Raw genomic sequence first — 20,094 nt, forward strand, 5'->3', positions numbered from 1 at the left:
TTTTCCTTAAAGGGCAGTTGAAAATGTGCAATTTCATGTAGGATTTGTAGAGCAATTGTACTTCAATGATCCAGTATCTGGAATTGTCTTGTGTATGCAATTGGTACATTTGCGCCATCTCTTTTGTAATCCCTATACTTTTCCAAAATAATTTCTTGTAATAGTTGAACTAGTTCCAAAATCACAACAGCAATTTCCACTGAACAATTCAATGGCCATGCATTCTCTCCCGTTCATTTAAAGTTACTTTTTAAGTTTCCATATTCTTTTACCTATTTTCCCAGTCGACGAGCATAGATAAAAACATAAAATTGCTCGGCCGACGGCCAGTGATCCACGTTCCAACGAACAAATCGTAGGGGGATTGTATTTTCCGATGAGTTCGATAAAAAATCCACCAAAATTTACAGTGCTTTCGAACTAGTGCAAACCTTTTAAGCTGGAGAAATTCTAAGAGAATTCCCAAACCCGTTTTGTTCAAGATTTTTAAGAAGACGTTTTTAAAAGCATTTTCTAGAGAAGATTGGAAAAGATAGTATACCTTCCAGAGAAGCCCTTAAGGACCCAAAATGCCCTCTCACTAACTGACAGACTTACAGTCTACTTTGGTTGTAAAAAAGTTCTGCTATACCAAAAAGTCAAATTTTTCAATTTAATTATTGCTCACTTCTAACGCCTAAACTAAATTTCAAAATAACGGAATTCGAGCTACAATTATTAATATTTATTAACGAGCGCAAATAAGCGAGTTTATGATTATGGACTTTCTGTCCGCCCGTCTGTCTGTGTACATGCGATTATTTGCGAATGGTTTCGAATGTTCCAATTCAGTTTATGCAATCATGTAATAAAACTGATTTTTGAAGTGAAACTTCTTTAGGCAACGTAGGGTAAGTCGAATAGTACGAGCGCCAACGGCCACGGTCACGGCAATAGTGAAACGCGAATGAGTGTAGAGCGCACGGATTCCCCCACTCCTCACGCCCGCACGTTGGAAGTGGGAGCACGAGGGGAATCTTTCTGAAATGAGGACGGTTCAATTGACGTGCTAATTAGTTTACCGTTCTTAATCAATTGACCTACATTTATATGAGATTCGTTTGCATTTCAAACTAGGGATGTTTTACTTCTGTCGTGTGTAATGCCTATGCACAGTTTTTTTTAAATTCAAAATTTTGTTTTTTTAAATATGGCGATACATTAAAAAAGTAGTTTTTGAATAACTTAATGTGCAATTGTTTTTGGTCTTTGCTAATTTAATCAATTTCGTAGTTGCAATAATAATAAAAATAGCTATAGTGCTGATTTCCCTTTGAGCACATTGTATAAATATCGTCGGACACCCTGTATGTTCAAAAACTCTGAAAGTTAGTAAAGTTGGTAGCACTGATCACAAACAAAACAAAAAAATTCAAATTCTTAGAAAAAGTAACTGTCTTGTGCTCTTGTCTTTTCATTTGGGATTTTCTTCATTTGTTGTCTTAGTTTATTCATCACGTTTAACGTTATTTTCAAAAATGAATCCTGTGATAACATTCAATAAGAGCTATGAACATAGGCTGCAAGAATATACAGAGATTTTAACAGACCCTCACCATAAACTTGTTCACTCCTCCCAAGTGCACAAAAAATGGTCAATTTACGCGGAATTGGCTATCCAGGTATCTGGATGGTATGCCATTTGGAAGATACCGAGGCTTATATGCGAACAACTTAAAATTGAATTCCCGATAACTGTATTTGTGCATGTGGTAGATGTCCATTACGAGAAACTGGCAGCTACCGTTAAAGTTCTTGCAGATGATGGCGACACAAATTTGTCAGGTAGACATTTTATCGTTCCACTAATCGAACTATGGCCGACCAAAAAACAAGATCCATCTCACCAGCCAGGTCTTTCCTCGACCGCCGACTGCCTGGATAGTTTACGAGTGTTTTATCTTTACATCTTTATGCCGTGGGATTTAGAAGAGGACGATTCCATAAATTGGGTTCGCGAGCATTTGGAATCACGTCTACGTTTGTTTTACGAAATATCCACTAATAACATTCCGAAGCATACCGCTGTACATATAAATAACTTGATAACTGAGGCGCGGCATTTACATAAACGACGGTGCGTGGAAGACGATGCGAAATATCGCGTGCGTATGATGCAAATCCGGAACGAAGTGGAGTTTCTTGAGAATCCCCTCTTGCGGCTTGCCCTGCTTAAACGGCGGGAGCGATTGGTACCGAAACGTAAAGGTAACGAGCCGGCTCACGTTGTGGTACTACCCCAGGGCAAAGTGGACGATTACATCACGTTTCTTAACCATGTCAAGCCCCACGTCGGCGCAACGAACGTCCGCTACAAACCCTCGTTAAACACAGCCTTAATCGATGGGGCCACCGACGATGTCATTTTACTCAGCAACTGCAGGCATAGCTTTAAAGAATTGTACGCCCTGCAGAACGGCGGGGTGTTAAAAGGTCTGTTCGGGAGAGACGACACGGTCGTATTCTCGCCGCAGGAAATCAACATGTTGGACTGCTGTGGCACTTGCACCTTCGAAAATCTAACGATAGAAGTACAAGCCGCTCAATGCGGCTTACTCGTTCGGCAAGGCACGGTTACCTTGAAGAATTGTAAATTCGTTAATGCCGTCAAGTCCCATACGTGCGACGGTATTATTGTCTCCCCTGGTGCAATATTAAACGTAATCGACTGTGATATTGTCGGCTTCGAGAGAGCCATCATTGCAAATTTTCTCTCCAAAGTACATGTGACCAATACGAAGATAGAAAATGCCCGTTTCGGTTTGACAATTTACGATAACAGCACCGTTAAATTGGATTCGTGCCACTTCAGAAACTGCTGTGATTTTGCTGTAGGAGTAGAGACTCGTAACGAATTAGAAGATTGTCCCAATGGCAACTTTGACATGTTAAAAATGTATGTCCTTAAAGTATCCGAAAAATACATTGATGATTCAATTGTTTTTTTGCAGGTTTCCGTTTGTCACCATTAAGAATGTTACGGGAGAAGGTAATGGCGCTGATTGTAATATCAATTCTGTTGGAGAGATAGACTTGATACAAGATCTTTTAAATGCTCAATCAGATGACGATTCAAGCGATGAGACGCTTGACACAACTATAGTGAAGTTGAAATAAAGGGTCTTAAGTTGATCAATTTCTTTGAATTATAAATTAATGTTAAGTTTAGAAATTTGTTATTTATGTTTACATTGTTTATAAACGTGGGGATTTCAATTAAAAGGTTCATTAAATTTCTCCTGCCCTCTCGATTTTTTCCCTCAAGGAATTCACGTTCAGTTTAGACTGTGGAAAACATCCTTTACCACTAAATTTTTTTTAGTGAGCAACAAAATTTCTATTTATAACCTAATTCCTAGTAAACAGACTAAAAATAACAGGTTACACATCAGGTTGGCTAAACAATTTACTGAAACCAGACTGCGGCTGAGAAGTCGTCACTTTTTCGTCAGCTTTCTGTTGAAGCTTCAAAAGTACCTGTAGCATCGCAGGATCATAGCCGACTTTATGAGAAGCTATGTGCTCTTTTAATGAATCGGGATAATCAAATTTACCGTTCTCCGCATCTTTGCCAAGTTTCCTCGCTTCACTCCACGACCTGAAAAGATTCTACATTTTATCCAACACTTAATTTGGCATTAGCCACTGCCGCAAAATAAATAAGGTAAGTAACATTGCGAAGGTACTGCAATGAATTTGGTAGTGGCATCATGCCGTGTATTAAAAATCCGGAGGTGCAATTTGTTACATAATGTACTAAATACAAGCAAAATTTCACCTCCAGTTGAAATAAATGAAAAGAAAATTACAAATAAAGCCATCCACATATCGCACTTAAACCAAGAAAGCCCAAAGAATAATAGTGTCGTTGTCTGTAGAATGGAGTTCCTTTGGTGCGTCTAGGCTTTCTGAGACTTTGGTCAATATTTCTATCACTCATAATGTAAATAAATTATGTATAATCACTTCGAATTCGAAGGTGTAGTTTATAATTTTTTTGAGGTTATAACTAACATTAAGCTGTCCTATGTACAGTGTACGGCAAAATACAGGACATGCCTGGTGTAGCAGTAACCACAACTTTTAAACACTCGTTATGTGATTTCAATTCAATGAGATTAGGTCACGATCACCTGGCATTTCGGGTTCCGGAACGCCCTGTCCCAAAGCTGAGGTTACTGAATATAATTTTGATCGCAATCAATTTCCAAAATGGCGACCATTTAAATATTTAGGTACAATACCTATTTTTACTTTTCAACTATTTAAGTGGCCACCATTATAGATTTCCAAAAAACGCTACGTTTCCCAGCTACAAGCTCTTAAAGGTAAGCAATTTTCAAAAAACTCACGTTTTCGGTGGAGCTTTTGCTCTAGCTCCTTACAGTGGCGTATTTACGGAGGGGAAGGGGATATATCCCCCCCCCCCAGAAGAATTGAGTTATCGTCAAAGCTATTAGGTATTTAGGTAATACTCCGCTATCCGCTCCGCCCACTTTAAAATAAAGGCAATAATATATAGGTATATATAGAGAGCAATTTTGGTTTTGGTTAAAGTCTAAAGTCACTAAAATCTAAATATTCTGTAGTATTCAGTATTCACTATTCAGTGACTGATCAGTGTTGGCAGTCAACGATTTGGCTATTCGGCATCGATCGGCAATTCGCTACATTGATGCCCAAAATAACAAATAGGTATCAGGTACTTAGTACTGCTACTGAGGTGAGGTACCTGCGTCTTGCCTTTCACGAAATGACGAAAATTAGAATTTTAAATTTTAAAAACAGGAATTTTTTTGCCCATAACTTTTGATTGAGACGCCTAATCGAAAAAGTACGAATCGTTTTGGATTCTACGCACCCAAATTAATAAGAAAACGTTTTTTCCCGAGAAATTTTGGTGTAGTCGATTTTTGGTAAAAAAACGAAGGTTGTGCACTGCCTTTTTTTTTGCCCAGAAAAAAAATTGTCTCAGATGGACCGGAAATATTTTCTTATAGAATGTGGCCTGTAGAATCCATAATTTCAAACAGTTCCAAGATCGGACTACTAGATCAAAAGTTACAGCCCTTTGAATTTTTTGTCGAAATTGGTTTTTTGCCCATAAATATACCTATTATTCAAAGTTTTCGTTGACTAATTAAAGCAAAAGCAATAAAGGGGCCTGTCAGCAGTAAGAATTAAAATACCGTTCTAATCTAATCTTTTTCGCCTGTACAATAATAAATATATAATGACTACCAGCATCAGCAACCTGCAACCCATCAATTTCTATTTCTTACCCCCTCCCCCCTTCTAGTACGCACTGGGTGACTGTATGTGCCACGAACTTGTTTAATCCCTCCACAGAATAAATTTCTACGTACGCCACTGGCTCATTACCTGTGAAACTTCGAGATACCCTCAGAGATGATAACGGTATCAAATATGTCATTCTGCATTGCGGTTAAACCTACGAGTAATTTATTTTTTACTCGTAGGGTTAAACCAAGTAAATTTCAAGAACACAGATTCAAAGCACACCAAAAATATAAAAACACAAATAGGATAATGTAAAGAAATGCAAAGATTATTACCTGCATTAAAAAAACACAAAATATCAACAAACATTTATGGATAGACGCGTTCACCACCGCCATTCAAGACAGATCCAACCCATAGAATAACATCCAAACGTAACACCGTTCGTGCCAATGAATAATGGATTTTTTTTGTTCTTGTAAGTCTAATGTGTAATAATAAAGTTTTCTCCAATGTAATACATATGTAACTATAATTATTTTATTTATATACAAAAAAAGGTATAAAAAAATTACCATATGTAGGCGATGGCCTACGCCCTACGGCGTATCTGATGGCCGTTAATTATGAATTTAAAAAAACATAAAAAAGCATTTATTGAAAACTTACAAGAAATATTAATACATGTCATTCGGAATAGTTTTATGTATCTCAAGCCCTACTGCCCGTTTCGTCGTCGCATTTCGCCTACAACTACATCTGCACCGTCAACACATACTTCATTATTTAAAAAATGGTGGCCATTTTAATCTTCTAAGCTGGCCGCCATTTTGTAAAAAATGGAGTCAGTGTATTTTAAACATGAAATGCAAATACGAAATTTATTCATCGCTATCATGAATTTTGGCTGAATGCCTGGTCCAGTGTTAATGGGGGATTTTCAGAATAAAATGCATAAAGAATCATTTATATCGCAGTTTCTAGAAGTTCAAAATTGACCTTAGTAGTTCAAATGTTCACTGGTAGTTGCAGATCCACTGTTATTTTTTTTTTTAGGTTAACCCGCCGTTTACCCAAGTATTAACTATTGTGCATTATCACAATATTAATTAACTAACATTTGCTTATAATTCCTATTATGTCATCCAGTCAGGAGAATAATGGCGACTCAAAAAAACAGTCCCACATACGAAAACAAGGCTACCGTGAATTGCTACACAGGATTGAATCGATAGGTATTACGTTCCTTCGTCACACCCAAATAACGCTCTTTTTCAGAGGAAAACGAGGGCACCGGACTGAATACCATAAAAGATTTAGGGGAAGTTTTACACGAGGTAAAGCAAATTGACGATCAGTGCCCGTTTGTTAATCGCGTCGAGTTTCTCGATGAAACTCTACTGCAGCACGTCGTTTTATCCACTGCGGGCGGTCTTTTGGTGAAGTGCATCGAGAACGTTGACATTTTCACATCGACGTATGAGCCGACGGAATTCGCTTCGAAAATTGTAGGTTCACAATCGCTTAAATCATTGTTATTCACTTTTACCAACAGATAGATGAGATAAAAGAAACGGAGAACTTCAAACCATCTGATTTGTTGAATCTCTTAGACGACGCCCGTAAAACCATCCCTAGTGTATCCGACTACTCATTTTTGTATGGCACTTTCGATCCGACGAAACTTCCCGAGCCGAAACAGAAAAAAGAACGAAGCAAACGCGAGGCGCAGGAAAGTGTGCAAAAAACACAACTGGAAAGAGTTCACAATTTACAAAAGGACGAAGAAGGCGTGGACGATACTGTTAACTTTATAGCGAACGTGCTTTCTTTGAAATATAAAGAAAACAACAATAACCCAATCGCTTACTTTGATTTTGTGATCGACTCTGAAGATTTCGGGGCCACAATCGAAAATATCTTTTACACTTCGTTTTTAGTTCGCGATGGTAAAGCTAAATTGAATAGTGGTATGATAATTAACAGTTTTTGTTTAAATAAATTTCTATGTGTGTTTGTAGAAGGCAACATTCCATTTATTGAGCCAGTTCGCAAAAGTAATCTGAAGGCATTTAGGGGTTCAGGGGGTAAAAATTCCCAAATGATTCCATCAATTACTATGGATGATTGGGAGGTAAAATCATTATTTCTTTTTTACTGATAATGTTCATCTTTTTTTTAATTGGCATCTATCAATTAGTAATAATTAATTGACATCTGTCAAATCAGTACTACTTAAAAGATTCAGTCTGATTTAAAAATTTGTTAGATGCTGAGAACCAAGGAGGGACTGATAGAAGCTCGCAGAAAACTTTTGCAGTCCAAAACAACGTGACATTGGTCAAGCACTAAAATCCATCTAAGTGCATTTAAATTAGCAATAAACATTTTATATTTTGTGTTATAAAATCATTTTATGTAATAGAGGACTGTGTACTTTTGACTTATTACTTTTTTAATTAAGTTTTTAAGTCTTGGGCTGCAGTTCAGGGCCCTAGAATTCTAAGAACAGTCAATCTACATTGCAGACTTTGGACAGTAAAATGATAATGGAGAACACACCACCGTCTAATTTAAAAGTACACATGTACAAAAAATGGGCCAATAAAACAGCCAAAAGAATTTTAGAACATTTAATCTTTTTCACGTTTTTTTTTTCAAATACCGCCCCATAGGTTCAATCTGACATTCATCCCTTAGCTTGTTCAGGGCCACACCGTCTATAAAGGAGGAGATTCCAAAACGCAACTAGATAATGTAGATGCAACAAAACGTTTTTTGTAAGAGCCACTCCATTTGAATAAAAGAAATTAATTATTTAACATATTTTGAAAGAGAATGGGACTTCTGATCCAAATATACCTTATTAATGCTATATGTGCAGTGGCGTATGCGTAGCGCATTGCAGGTAGGTATTTGAATACTTGGAGAAGTATTCGAATACTTAACCTTCCTTTTTTACCAAAAATTGACTACTCCAAAATTTCTCGGGAAAACAATTTTTCTTATTAATTTTGGTGCGTAGAATCCAAAACGATTCGTACTTTTTCGATTAGACCTCTCAATAAAAAATTATTGACAAAAAACCAATTTTGAAAAAAATTCAAAGGGCTGTAACTTTTGATCTAGCAGCCCAACCTTGGAATTGTTTGAAATTATGGATTCTACAGGCCACATTCTATAAGAAAATGTTTTTTCCCGGTCGATCTGAGACAATTTTTTTAAATCTGGTATCTGGAATTCTTTTGTCTATGCAATTGGTACATTTGCGCCATCTCTTTGGTAATCCCTATACTTTTCCTTATTATTTTCTTGTAATAGTTGAACCAGTTCCAATGAGATGTCGCCACGTACGAAACTACATTCAAAATAACATTTTAATTTATGCACTTAATAGCCACGTCCGACTCAATTTTCCTTAAAGGGCAGTTGAAAATGTGCAATTTCATGTAGGATTTGTAGCGCAATTGTACTGCAATGATCCAGTATTTGGAATTGTCTTTTGTGTATGCAATTGGTACATTTGCGCCATCTTTTTGGTAATCCCTATACTTTTCCTTATTATTTTCTTAATAGTTGAACCAGTTCCAATGAGATGTCGCCACGTACGAAACTACATTCAAAATAACATTTTAATATATGCACTTAATAGCCACGTCCGACTCAATTTTCCTTAAAGGGCAGTTGAAAATGTGCAATTTCATGTAGGATTTGTAGAGCAATTGTACTTCAATGATCCAGTATCTGAAATTGTCTTTTGTGTATGCAATTGGTACATTTGCGCCATCTCTTTGGTAATCCCTATACTTTTCCAAATTAATAGATAGACTAGAAACCAATTTCGAAAGAAAATTCAAAAGGCTGTCTTTTGATCTAGCGGCCCAATCTTGGAACTGTTTGAAATTATGGATTCTACAGGCCACATTCTATAAGAAAATGGTTTTTCACGGTCGATCTGAGACAATTTTTTTTTCGAGCCAAAAAAAAGGCCTTCCTTTTTTACCAAAAATCGACTACACCAAAATTTCTCGGGAAAACACTTGTTCTTATTAATTTTGGTGCTTAGAATCCAAAACAATTCGTACTTTTTCGATTAGATATGGACAAAAAACAAATTTCGAAAAAAAATAAGTAAGAATTTTATAATATGAATACCAGGTAATCACATAAATAAATGCATAAAATTAGACAACCCTTCAAAATAAGCACTTTCAAATTCATATCTTCAGGGCATTAAACCAAAAAATAAAAAAATTATAGGTGAATTTGTTAATTTTTTTTCCATAAGCAAATTTCCAAAAATAAATAGTTAATTGCTAGGTTAATTGAAATATTTGGCGATATAAGAAAAATTAAAATCAAAATTATTTCAAATACAAAACTTGATTGATTTAAAAAAAAAACTTGTTATTTTATGAACACTATTATACAGTTATTAGTCGTGCCGTTCTTATACATTCACTACAACATTCCACTTTCCGATCACTCAACCAAACGGCAGTTGTATAGTCGCCTCTTACGACACGCAGCGCCCTCTGCGGTAGGGGTATTCTTTCCCGCCCCTACACGGGAAAGTCAGGTTTAAAATTACAAAACTATAGTAAGAAAAAAATACCACAAAATCAGCCTAAATACTGCCCATAGATCATATCCATTGCAAGGACCATAAGATGGAGAAGTAAGTATGGAAGTTCTGCATATTTTGTCACTTCCGTTGCCGCCTACGATTTCGGTATTTTATACCGGAATTATTCAAATATGGCAAGGTGTGCTGTGACGCTTTGATTGGCCAACGAGTCGGCGCGACTCAAGCCGAGGACAGGGTTTGTCAGCCGAGCCGCGACTTGTTTGTCTTAGTTTACGCATGCGCACACTTGATGTTTACAGTATGCAATATGTTTGGCTTTTCTAGAAGAAAAAAAATGACATGCGCACTTCGCGATAGATTGTTAGAAAATTGTGTTGTCGTCAGTTGTGTTGGTTTAAGTTCATGTTAAATTGACAAAAAAAACTTTAAATTTCAACGAATTTGTGTTGTGTTTATTGGGGTTAAGAATTTTTTTGTTTCAATTTAGGGGGAGAAATGTTAATTTACGTCGTTTGAACGATATCTAAATTTGTTTAAATAGCCGTTTCATTACATTAAGGAAAGATATGAGACATTTATTTATTTATTTAATTGGGCGTATGCCTGTTGAGGGCCCAAAACAAGAGAGGGATAAAATTAAAATTAAATATTTTAAGGAAAGAATAAGGAAGTGGAATCGAAGATGGGACAAGAGGGGAAAATGTTTAAGATATTTTATAAAAATAATCTTGAATGACATTTAAAAATGAAATAAAAATTATATAATATAAAATATTAATAAATATTACGGAATCGATAAGATTACCTGATACCAATCAATTTAAAAACCCAAAAAAAAATTCCTTTGTGTGTAGCTTAAAGGGTTCATTTTTTCATTATAACATTATTTATTATTATTTGAAGAAGTTATAACGGAGTAGGAGGTGTAAAAAGGAGATGAAGATCAACAATTCCAAATAACAGATTTAAAATCATCATTGCTTTATTTCTTCAATACATATCACTTTTTATACCAAAAGTTGTTTTACAATTTTACATAAAGATATAAAATGGTGGTTCTGTTTTGGTCATTGGTAAAAATCATTCACGAAATTGTATAACTGCCACTGTGTTCTTTATTGAATTTCCATTCGGTTTGCTGAATGCGATTTGTGATACGATATAGGATACAATTCATAGAGCTAATTTACGATTAACAATTTAATGTATGTTTTTTACACTCAACGACTATCCTTGTGTATATAGGCAGTTAATTTGTTCTATATTAGTTGGTATTAGATGATATGACACATTTTCACTGCAAGTATGAGAACAGAAAAATGAATTGATCATCGATGAGCTGTGTGAGTTTGAGATTTTGTAACAATTAGATAATATTGCTGTAGACACTGCTTAAAGCTAAGTACAAAGAGAAAGAAATTTAACTAATTCAATTGCCTTGGTGCTCCGATAGTTCCTATTGAGCATCAATTCCAATTTTTTTATTTACAATTACCTAATTCACTCGAGGCTGATTTTTTGAAGATGAACCAACAAATATAAAAATCAGCCTTTAAAGACTAGTCACTAGATATATATTGTCAGTTGTTTTTAAAAAATATACCTACAATATAAAATTAATTTATGTTTTTTTAATACTTTAATCTAAAAAATTTGATTCGTTACCATTTATCGATATAAGAGATAGATTATAAAGTGATATTTACTTACAGTATTAGAAAAATAAGTTATGACTTAAAATATCTACAAGCATCTGATAGTTTTATAATAATCAGTTTGTAAATTCTACTTCGACGATTAACAGTTATTGTGTGACTGGATATGATAATATGAAGGGTTATTGTTACAAAAATACCCAATAGCCATATTCACAACTGTATACAATTTTGATTTGGATATGTCACAATAGTACACGCCATTTAAGTTGACTTGCATAATACTCAAATTGTTTTAGAGTTTCTTAAAGTACAATTTAAGTAACTCTTTACAAGGGTTATATTAAGTACAGAATCCCGTTCGTCAAATGCTAGTTATTTAAGACTGTTTTTTTGATTTTTGCCAGATAAATCAAAAAAGGCAAGGCAAAACATGGAAGTGAATAAAGTAGAAAGTATGAGCATTCATAAAAAAGCCCGTGCCCCTGCTAAACATTAAGCTGGGGTTCAAATCATATCAAAATAATAATGATCTCTCCGCCATATGGAGCTGCAACGCCCTAATCAAAATCACCAACAAATTATTGTAAAAACAAGACTGGAGAAAAAGGTTGTATGATAAAGAACACGAAAATAATGCACAAAGCATTTTTTACTTTTTACTTTTTTTGATTTCATTTGCCTGAATAAATAAAATTCCAAATGCAATTGCCATGCCTACCTGCAACTGGCCCAAAATCAAGAAAAAAAATGGAAAAATGTGATGGACATAACCAAATGTCTTATCATCTTTCAGACCTACCTTAATTAGGCTCTTGATTAAGTCAAATGACCCAAAATGTTTTTATAATTGGTCACAGCGTTTAATTGCTAAAAACATAAAATAAACTAAAAAACATAAGTACCTATGTTTTCTCAAAATAAAAAAAGTTCCGATATAAACAGATCTGTTAATATAGTTCCAGTCCATTGGGTCCCAAGTTAACCACCACCTATTGTTTAAAAAGCAAAACAAATGCGCACTATTTTATTATCTCGCAGTTTAACAGCAGAAACCTTTTTATACTTTAGTTAAGCCATTTTTTGGCTATTAAAATAATTATATGTCAATTTGTATATCTTCTTGTAAAAATCTTGTTCTGATGTATTTACACATGTTAATTTTTGTTTATCCTAATGTTTAAAAAGTTAATCATAAAATAAAATTATTGAGTTTTTGATATGTAAATAAATATTTCATCACAGAGCAACGGCTTTATAAGCATGTAGATTATTAAAGTGTCCTTGAGACACTTTTAGTAGTATATGAATATGGCTTTTTTTCTATATTACCAAAATGAGATTATAGTTTTTACATCGCGAACTACGGTCTACGTTATTGTAGGTAACTCAATACCTAATAAATGAGCAAACTGAGATAGAAACCTAACACATCGTTTCTGATTGCATATGAAGACTACCCTTACTGTCGGCCTTTTTCAGATCTTCTCTCTGAAACGGTAACTGAGAAGAATCAATTACAATAGAGGGCCTTTGTGGTAACTGATTTATGAGAGGAGCGGCCTCACTTAAAGTGTTAGAGTCGCAGGAATCTTGGCGCAAGGTCTCATTTTGACCGGACGTCGATGGACCGTCCTCCGGAAGCGGAACGCCGGCTATGTCGTCTTCGATCGCGCTCGAACGTCTTAAAGCTCTCAAAGGCAGAGGGGTACGGTAAAGTTCGCAGGTTTCGCGAACCACCGTCAGCATGCCCGGATTCGGTACGTCGTCCTCGATGTACCTTCTTTGTATGAGATTTTCCATTAGCATGTAGTCGCTTTCTTCGGCGTCGCGAAGGTGCTCTTTCTCGATATGTAACGCTATTTCAGGATTGGACATTTCAGACGTGTGACGTCTTCGTGCTGTTACGACAATTAAATTAAAAAATGATTGAGACGCAAGTTTTAATTAGCTTTCTTACACGGTAAGGCGGTGGCGTTTTGCCCGGGGCGCGGCGGCGATAGAAGGTTCGGCGTTCTCGGCGGACTTAATAATCCGCAGACGGTTTCGAGTTCGTCCGTTATGCTGGTGTATTCCGTATGCATGGCCATTAGCATACTACGAGCGTTGTTTTGTCCCGCAGTGGTCGGTGGTATAACTGTGATCGTCGGTTCCGCAAACGTGACGCTCCGTTCCACTGTACCTGCGCGCATCGGTAGGTTGGCCAATACTGAATGCTCGCTGTTGTCGGGTTCTGAATGTGTCTGTGAAAATTGGCGGACGGCAAGAACTGGGCGACTGCCGTGTAAAGAGTCTCCTGAAAAGTATAAAATAATATTATAGGACTTGCATGTAATGTAACGGGTACAAACACAAACAACAGAAGAAAAGAGAAGAACGAAATAAAAATGAAGAAGGGCAACATCAAAATTATCATATTACGGAATGCAGCGGGGGTAGCATATGAAAGATATAGAGGGAAGGCAACAGAAGGGTAAAAAGAGGGGTAAACAGGTATAACTTTAACCGAAAACACTTTTGTTTTGACATCACCAATGGATATATTTCAGTCGCCCTTTGTGAGTACCCTCTTCCGACAATCCGTTCTTGAGGTATAATGGAATATACCCGACCACGATAAAGCGTCGACGAGGAGGGCTATGGTTGGTAGAAATTAATCCCTTTCGTTGAGACCTTTCATTAGAGTACCATGAAGGCCAACAAACCCGCACTTTGATAAGAGGGCAGAAAGAAGGGCAGTAGTTGGTAGAAAACGGTTCCTTTCGATGAGACCTTTAATTAGAATACACTGAGATAAAATTAATTTTTAACCCCCCTGTCGCTCACTGATCTCGAAAAAGAGTCGCACGGGAAAGTTATAGTTTGTACAAACCAATTTATTTCGATGAGACCTTTCATTAGAATACCATGAAGGGTAGAACATGTGCCCCCCCCCCCAATTTTCTAAACTTTAACTTGGCACCACTAAAGGCATGCGTATGCAAAAACTGAGACCAATTGGTTGTCGTATGTAGAAGTTATGCACGTTTTACTTTCAAAAAGAGCATCTTCGGAAATAATTCGTGGGGGGGGGGGGGCTACCTACTGCAAAAAATTCCAGGACTCCAGGACCATTCCCCTAGAAGTAGTTCGAAACTGCAGAAGTGGGTCCGGACGGACGGACGGACAAAACGCAAACAATGGCACATTCTTAAAAAATGCGCTAAAAAATGGGATAATAGAATGGCAAGGATGGCACCTCTAAAAAGCATTATGCGGGTCACTCTGTAATTGGGCGCAAGAGAGGGATAATAAATAAGTAAATAAATATACAACAGAAAAGCAATAAAGGACTTAAAAAATAAAACAAAAAATATGGTAGATGAAAGGGTGGAGGAGGGGCTAATATTAGGGGGAGATTTTAATGCCAGAACAGGAATTAAAAGAAAATGGGTAGAGATAGGAAGAGGAACACAAGATAGAAAATCAAGGGATAAAAAGTGCAACAAAGAGGGAGAAGTGTTACTGGAGTTACTAGAAAAGAGTTTAATATGGAGGCAAATAAGGACAGGCAATCCATATGTATGAGAGGAAGAGGAAAATCAGTAATTGTTCCACAAAAGTACATTAAAAAATGGAGAAAGGTTTTCGCCCTAAGGGCTAAAGCGAATAATTTTAGTGCATTTTTCATGTATTGATCTGTACTTCTCAAAAAGTCATAGCTATGTGCGCTATGATGAATTTAAGGTACGAACAAGGATAGAATCGAATCACCAAGCGATGGAATTGAGTCTAAAAGGGAAGATATGGAGTTGGATAAACGGAGAGTAGAGGAACAAGGAGAAGAAATTAGAAGGAGTATCTAGGATAAGTGGTGGGAGAGAGAGCGCGCACAGGAGAGAGAAATAGATATACAGAAATGATACGGAGAAAGAAAGAAGAGGGGAAATACAGGAGAAAGAGGCGAAAGAACAGAAAAAAAGTACAAAAGAAAATGTAAAGAAAAAAAGATGAAGATTACGAAGAGAAAATCAGGGAACTAAAACAGAAAGAGATTTTTGCAAAGTGATAAACAGAAGAAAAATGAAAAATAGAAGAAGGTATGGAAAGGAGGGGGGTTTATCCGTAGAATGGAAGGACGGAGGCAATAGTGCAAATTTTCAAAAGAGGCGACAAAGACTATGAGCAAAATTATAGGGGAATCACGAAAATGACGAAGGCGTACTGAATAAAAGATTAAAAAGAGCAATGAAAGAAATGAGGATGTTGGAGGAAACACAAATGGGCTTCAGAAAAGGGGAAGGAAAGATCGACTGTATATTTGTATTACGCAGATGGGTGGAACAGGAATTGGAAAAAAGGGGCGGAGAATATACAGAATCAGGCATATAGAGAGAAAAGATTAAGGGTACTTATTTTATTTTTTTAAATTTATTTATTTGCCTTTATTTTTGAGTGGGCGGGGCTTCAGCCAAGGCTGCTCTACCAACCCACCCCACTATACATTTACAAATATCCATGCACGAACCCGGATTCGAACAAGGGACCCTTAGCACCACAGTCCAGTTTCAACTGAACTGAGCCACATGGGCCGGCAAGGGTAATGAATTGAATAAAAACGATAAGTCTATACAATCAATAATGCCTATTATTATTATTATCATTAGTTTACTAAGCTCGGGATGGTTTCGTTGGTGAGCAACGCGCAATAAACCATTGTTTCCATGGGCTATTTCTTAGGCCCGCTTGTACAACGTCAGTATAAACTTCAGTTAAGTTTAACTGACAGATTTCAGAAATACGATTGGTCAACTTGTGAAATATTAGCCAATCAAATCCTTTAATCCACAATTTGATTATAAACTGAAGTTTAAACATTGCACAACTGGGCCTTAATGATTTTTGATAGTGAACTAATGATAATGTTTGCATAAACCCACCATTAAAATAAAAGGAGAAGAGTCTGAAGTGTTTTGGACACGGGGACAGGAATGCCCACTTATTTAATGAATGGAGAGGTATTGGGAAAGGAAAGGAATGGTGTTAAATGTAGAAAATCAGAGATGATAAGATTTGGGAAAGAGGGGAGAGGGGCGAAAGGGAAAGAGAGATAGACTGGAAAGGGCAAATGCGCAAATAAGAGAACTAAGAAATAAGGGAGCGGTGATGATGAGAGGTGTGGGGGAATACGAAAGAGGGGTTTCAAATCAATTTCAGAACAAGAAAATTCCTATTTTTCCATAAAAAAGTGAGAGGGGGGGGGATAATTATTTTGCCCTAACCCTAATATGCGGGTAGTAAAACCGCAAGTTAATATCTTAACCAATAAGGAAGTTGCGAATGTTTTATAGGGGCATATCGGATTTTTGGACATTAACCCGTTATTTCCCATCGTACCAATTTGAGTACAGTCGAGTATAGGGAACAAGACTGTACCTACTGTGACGCCCTCTTTTTCAAATTCTGTATGATTTCTCAGACTGGCGCGAAAATTATATTCTGTAGTATATCGGGGGCGTAAAATTCAAAAATCGTCAGATACCATAATCAGGACCAAAAAAATGACCTCCTTCCGAACGCCCTAACTTATTTTGTAAGCATATTGTTGTGGAAACGCAGACATTTAGTTTGGGCATTGAATTTTAAATTTAATGGTTTGGGCTTGGCACGTATAATAATAATGGTCCACCTTGTATGTGGAATATCATTTTCTTTGTTGCAAACTTGGTTGCTGGTATTGAATTAAACATGGAGGTTCTTTTGTATTAGAATTGTTAAAAGTACCTATACATTTTGTTTCATTTGATCGCTTTATAATTTGTTAATATATTTGTAAAAATGAAATTAGGTGTTAAAAGGTAGGAACATCTGGTCATTGCGATAAGAACATGGAGTGAGGTGAAATTTAATTAGTTTCAAGATAAGCACGCGCGGTTATCGCTGATTAGAAGACAGGTGCGCAGTTTTTCCAGGGTGGTCCGACAGTGTACTTCAAAAGTAATGTAATTTAATTTCCTGCGCCGCTCCTATTGGTAGAAGTGGGTTCGAACCATTTGGAGTAAAAGGGGGTAAGGTTTGTCGCGAGACCGGCCCACCCGCCCAGTCCCCCAAGCCCAAAAGGCAAGATAATGAGTGAGTCAAAAGTAAATTCTCGTTTTCGCCAGTAAAGGAGTGGTCCATATAAGGAGTTTGTTCCTTAGGGACAGACAGTTAACGCCGCCTACTACGTCGATGTGCCGAAAGGACTCCAAAAATGGGTTAATAAGACAAGAAAAGACATCTCTGCTAGCTGGTAACTCCATCACGACTCACCACAAACACAAGGTGCCACCGCTGCCCCCGCCCCCCAGTGCTGACGTCGCCCCGGCAGACTTCTTTTTGTTCCCTCGCATTAAAGCAGTCCTGAAGGAAACCCGTTTTCGTCCATAGAAGAGATCCAATGAGCCGTGACGAAGACCCTCGAAGATGCCTTCCAGGGCGCGTACCGGTCATGGCAGAGTCGCTGAAAAAATCTGAAGAGGCCCAAGGACAGTACTTTGAAGAACTTGGAAGTGTGCAAATTTTTCAATAAATTACATTAATTATAATAATTGCATTACCTACTTTCGGAAAGCACCCTGTATATTTGGGAAATGAACATTTTCGAAATTGATAAAAACTTTTCTTTGCTAAATCGAAGCCAGTGCTGTGGGGCCATTTTGGGACCTTAAGTACCAAAAAATCACTATAAAAAATGTCCCTCCATAAAGAAAGTCCTTTATATTGTCATGTAAACTACGTCGTATGATTTTTGTAACGAATTGGCACCTGTTGGTAAGTGTTTCGAAAATGGTCTGTGGCCAAGAGCTCATTCGATTGGTTAATGTGAGAAATAAATAAGGAAAAGGTATTGTGAGCGGATTTGTAGATTCAGGTAGTGTATGCAAAAGTGATCTTTAAGTTAAAACATCCATTACCAAAGAGCCATATAGAATTGTTACTATAAGTACACTACATTTACGTCAATAAACGAGAATTTGAAAAGGAAAAGGAAAGAGTTTGAAGGCAATTCCATTCTGTGAATGTTTTTCTTTGGTGCATTTGTGAAAGAAAATCGGAGATAGGACCGGGTTTAAGAATTATTAACTTTATAAGGTAATGAAAACTTTATGTAACTCATTTTGTTTCAATCGATCGCATGTTGTGGTACTTTGTTTGCAGGCCCTGAGTACCTTTCTTTCTTTCAGTATTATTAATTGTTTTTTGTCGAATAAATTTATCTCGTGTGTAAATGATCAGTTTTGTGTTTAATCGAATTACGACCCAGATAAGAATTTTCATTATACATTTTCTTTTAATTTTGACAGAACGAATATTAATTTGTGAATTAAAAATGTTTAAAAAGTGATTGTAAACATCTAGTTCCTTTTGGCCTTTTGAAGCCGTTTTCAGTTGTGAATCCGTTTTTTTTGTACTTTTGTGTCGGTCATATTGGGTCAGTTGCAATGAATCCGAATGAAAATTCAGCTTGTTCTAAAAGTTTTTCGGCAGTAGTTAATGGACTTTTCCTTTGGACAAGACCAATTTTGACATTTTTAAAAGGTGAAACACAATTTTTTAAAGAGATATTTGAAAACAAAATTTACCATTCCCGCCATCCGAACTGCGCCGCCCAGTACCGGCAGAATCCCTCCTCCGCTTCGCCGCTCTCCACCTTAACGTATCCAAACTGAGCGCCGCCAAGTCGTCCGCCGACAATTGAACTTCGTCTTTTTCATCCAAACTTTCCAGCGACGTTTTCGACTCACTACTTCTCTGTCTCTCTTCTAAAAGATTCAACTGTTTTCTGCTACCTGCGAGCAAAATTCGTAAAAACCTAATCCGTCTAGTTCTACAACGTACCTGTAGCCGAAAAAGTCTCCGCGTCGTTAGTCTCGTCTTCTTCTTCCACGGGCCTTACCTCAAAATGTAGTCCGTCGTCGAATATGTACGCGTCGGGACGAACTTCTGTGAGTGATCGTATGGGTTTCTTGCGAACCGGCTGTACGGATAAATGTGACTCTTCCGAGGGAGCCTCGGATCTTTCGCTTGTTTTTCTTGTGCGATCGGTAACTATTTGTATTGGCGGTAACTCTTCGTTGGTACGCGTCGCCATAAATCGGTGTATGACGGCTAGGTGAGCGAGAATATCTTGAGATGCCTCCTCGACTTTTCGGAGGCGAAACTCCACACTTTGCATCGAGGAGGTTTGGTTGTTTTCTTTTGTATTAATATCTTCCACTTTCTGTAAGAAAGTCACATCTTCAGTTATAGTTCAGAATTTAAGAAGATTGAAGAAGTTTAAGTTAAAAAAACAATATTTTTTTTGTTGAAGTTGAAAGTGAGAATTTGTTGAGTACAAACATTGAGTAGATTTATTAGGGTCCGTGAAGTTAGCAGAACATTGAAGGCACAAATGTCGAGACTAGGTGGGTTGGTTAGTGCTTCGTTTGTGCCGGTTTGTGCCGTAAAAAGTTTGCCAGCAAAACATACGGTTTGGAAATTATTTCGATTTTTAGAGGTTCTGCTAATAGGCCAGTCATTGAGGATTTTTAGGTGGAAATAACTCGGGAA

At 36.9% G+C, this 20,094-nt stretch overlaps 3 protein-coding genes and 1 long non-coding RNA gene across 4 annotated transcripts; 2 read left to right on the forward strand and 2 right to left on the reverse strand.

Annotated features, from left to right (window-relative positions):
- Positions 1-1,398: 1,398 nt before the first annotated feature.
- LOC116167310 (protein nessun dorma-like) lies at positions 1,399-3,276 on the forward strand. The gene is made up of 2 exons (XM_031482647.1): positions 1,399-2,935; positions 2,991-3,276. Exons 1-2 carry the CDS (start codon positions 1,518-1,520, stop codon positions 3,154-3,156), a joined length of 1,584 nt encoding a protein of 527 aa, XP_031338507.1. The 5' UTR covers positions 1,399-1,517; the 3' UTR covers positions 3,157-3,276.
- A 293-nt stretch (positions 3,277-3,569) lies between these two features.
- LOC116167312 lies at positions 3,570-4,176 on the reverse strand. The gene is made up of 2 exons (XR_004144499.1): positions 3,849-4,176; positions 3,570-3,637 (listed from the first exon to the last, which is right to left on the reverse strand). It is a non-coding gene; the product is annotated as an uncharacterized LOC116167312 (long non-coding RNA).
- Positions 4,177-6,313: 2,137 nt separating this feature from the next.
- On the forward strand, positions 6,314-7,727 carry LOC116167395 (EP300-interacting inhibitor of differentiation 3-like). The gene is made up of 5 exons (XM_031482748.1): positions 6,314-6,515; positions 6,559-6,788; positions 6,836-7,250; positions 7,302-7,414; positions 7,550-7,727. Exons 1-5 carry the CDS (start codon positions 6,419-6,421, stop codon positions 7,613-7,615), a joined length of 921 nt encoding a protein of 306 aa, XP_031338608.1. The 5' UTR covers positions 6,314-6,418; the 3' UTR covers positions 7,616-7,727.
- A 3,098-nt stretch (positions 7,728-10,825) lies between these two features.
- Positions 10,826-19,766, reverse strand: LOC116166768 (transient receptor potential cation channel trpm-like). The gene is made up of 4 exons (XM_031481875.1): positions 19,384-19,766; positions 19,128-19,334; positions 13,484-13,819; positions 10,826-13,424 (listed from the first exon to the last, which is right to left on the reverse strand). The coding sequence occupies exons 1-4, from the start codon at positions 19,718-19,720 to the stop codon at positions 12,949-12,951; spliced, it is 1,356 nt and encodes a 451-aa protein (XP_031337735.1). The 5' UTR covers positions 19,721-19,766; the 3' UTR covers positions 10,826-12,948.
- Between the last annotated feature and the right edge of the window lie 328 nt (positions 19,767-20,094).

Source organism: Photinus pyralis, unplaced genomic scaffold (assembly GCF_008802855.1).
Source record: "Photinus pyralis isolate 1611_PpyrPB1 unplaced genomic scaffold, Ppyr1.3 Ppyr1.4_LG3b, whole genome shotgun sequence".
NCBI classification, from domain to species: domain Eukaryota; kingdom Metazoa; phylum Arthropoda; class Insecta; order Coleoptera; family Lampyridae; genus Photinus; species Photinus pyralis.

What these genes read in the sequence shown, in the direction of transcription:
- LOC116167310 (XM_031482647.1), top strand. Translation starts at nt 1,518, where the DNA reads ATGAATCCTGTGATAACATTCAATAAGAGCTATGAACATAGGCTGCAA. An exon ending in AACTTTGACATGTTAAAAAT is followed by an intron (nt 2,936 to 2,990) that starts GTATGTCCTTAA and finishes GTTTTTTTGCAG; the next exon opens with GTTTCCGTTTGTCACCATTA.
- LOC116167395 (XM_031482748.1), top strand. Translation starts at nt 6,419, where the DNA reads ATGTCATCCAGTCAGGAGAATAATGGCGACTCAAAAAAACAGTCCCAC. An exon ending in TAAAGCTAAATTGAATAGTG is followed by an intron (nt 7,251 to 7,301) that starts GTATGATAATTA and finishes GTGTGTTTGTAG; the next exon opens with AAGGCAACATTCCATTTATT. An exon ending in TTACTATGGATGATTGGGAG is followed by an intron (nt 7,415 to 7,549) that starts GTAAAATCATTA and finishes AAAATTTGTTAG; the next exon opens with ATGCTGAGAACCAAGGAGGG.
- LOC116166768 (XM_031481875.1), bottom strand. Translation starts at nt 19,720, where the DNA reads ATGCAAAGTGTGGAGTTTCGCCTCCGAAAAGTCGAGGAGGCATCTCAA. An exon ending in CAGTTCGGATGGCGGGAATG is followed by an intron (nt 13,820 to 19,127) that starts GTAAATTTTGTT and finishes TATACTTTTCAG; the next exon opens with GAGACTCTTTACACGGCAGT. An exon ending in AAACGCCACCGCCTTACCGT is followed by an intron (nt 13,425 to 13,483) that starts GTAAGAAAGCTA and finishes TTGTCGTAACAG; the next exon opens with CACGAAGACGTCACACGTCT.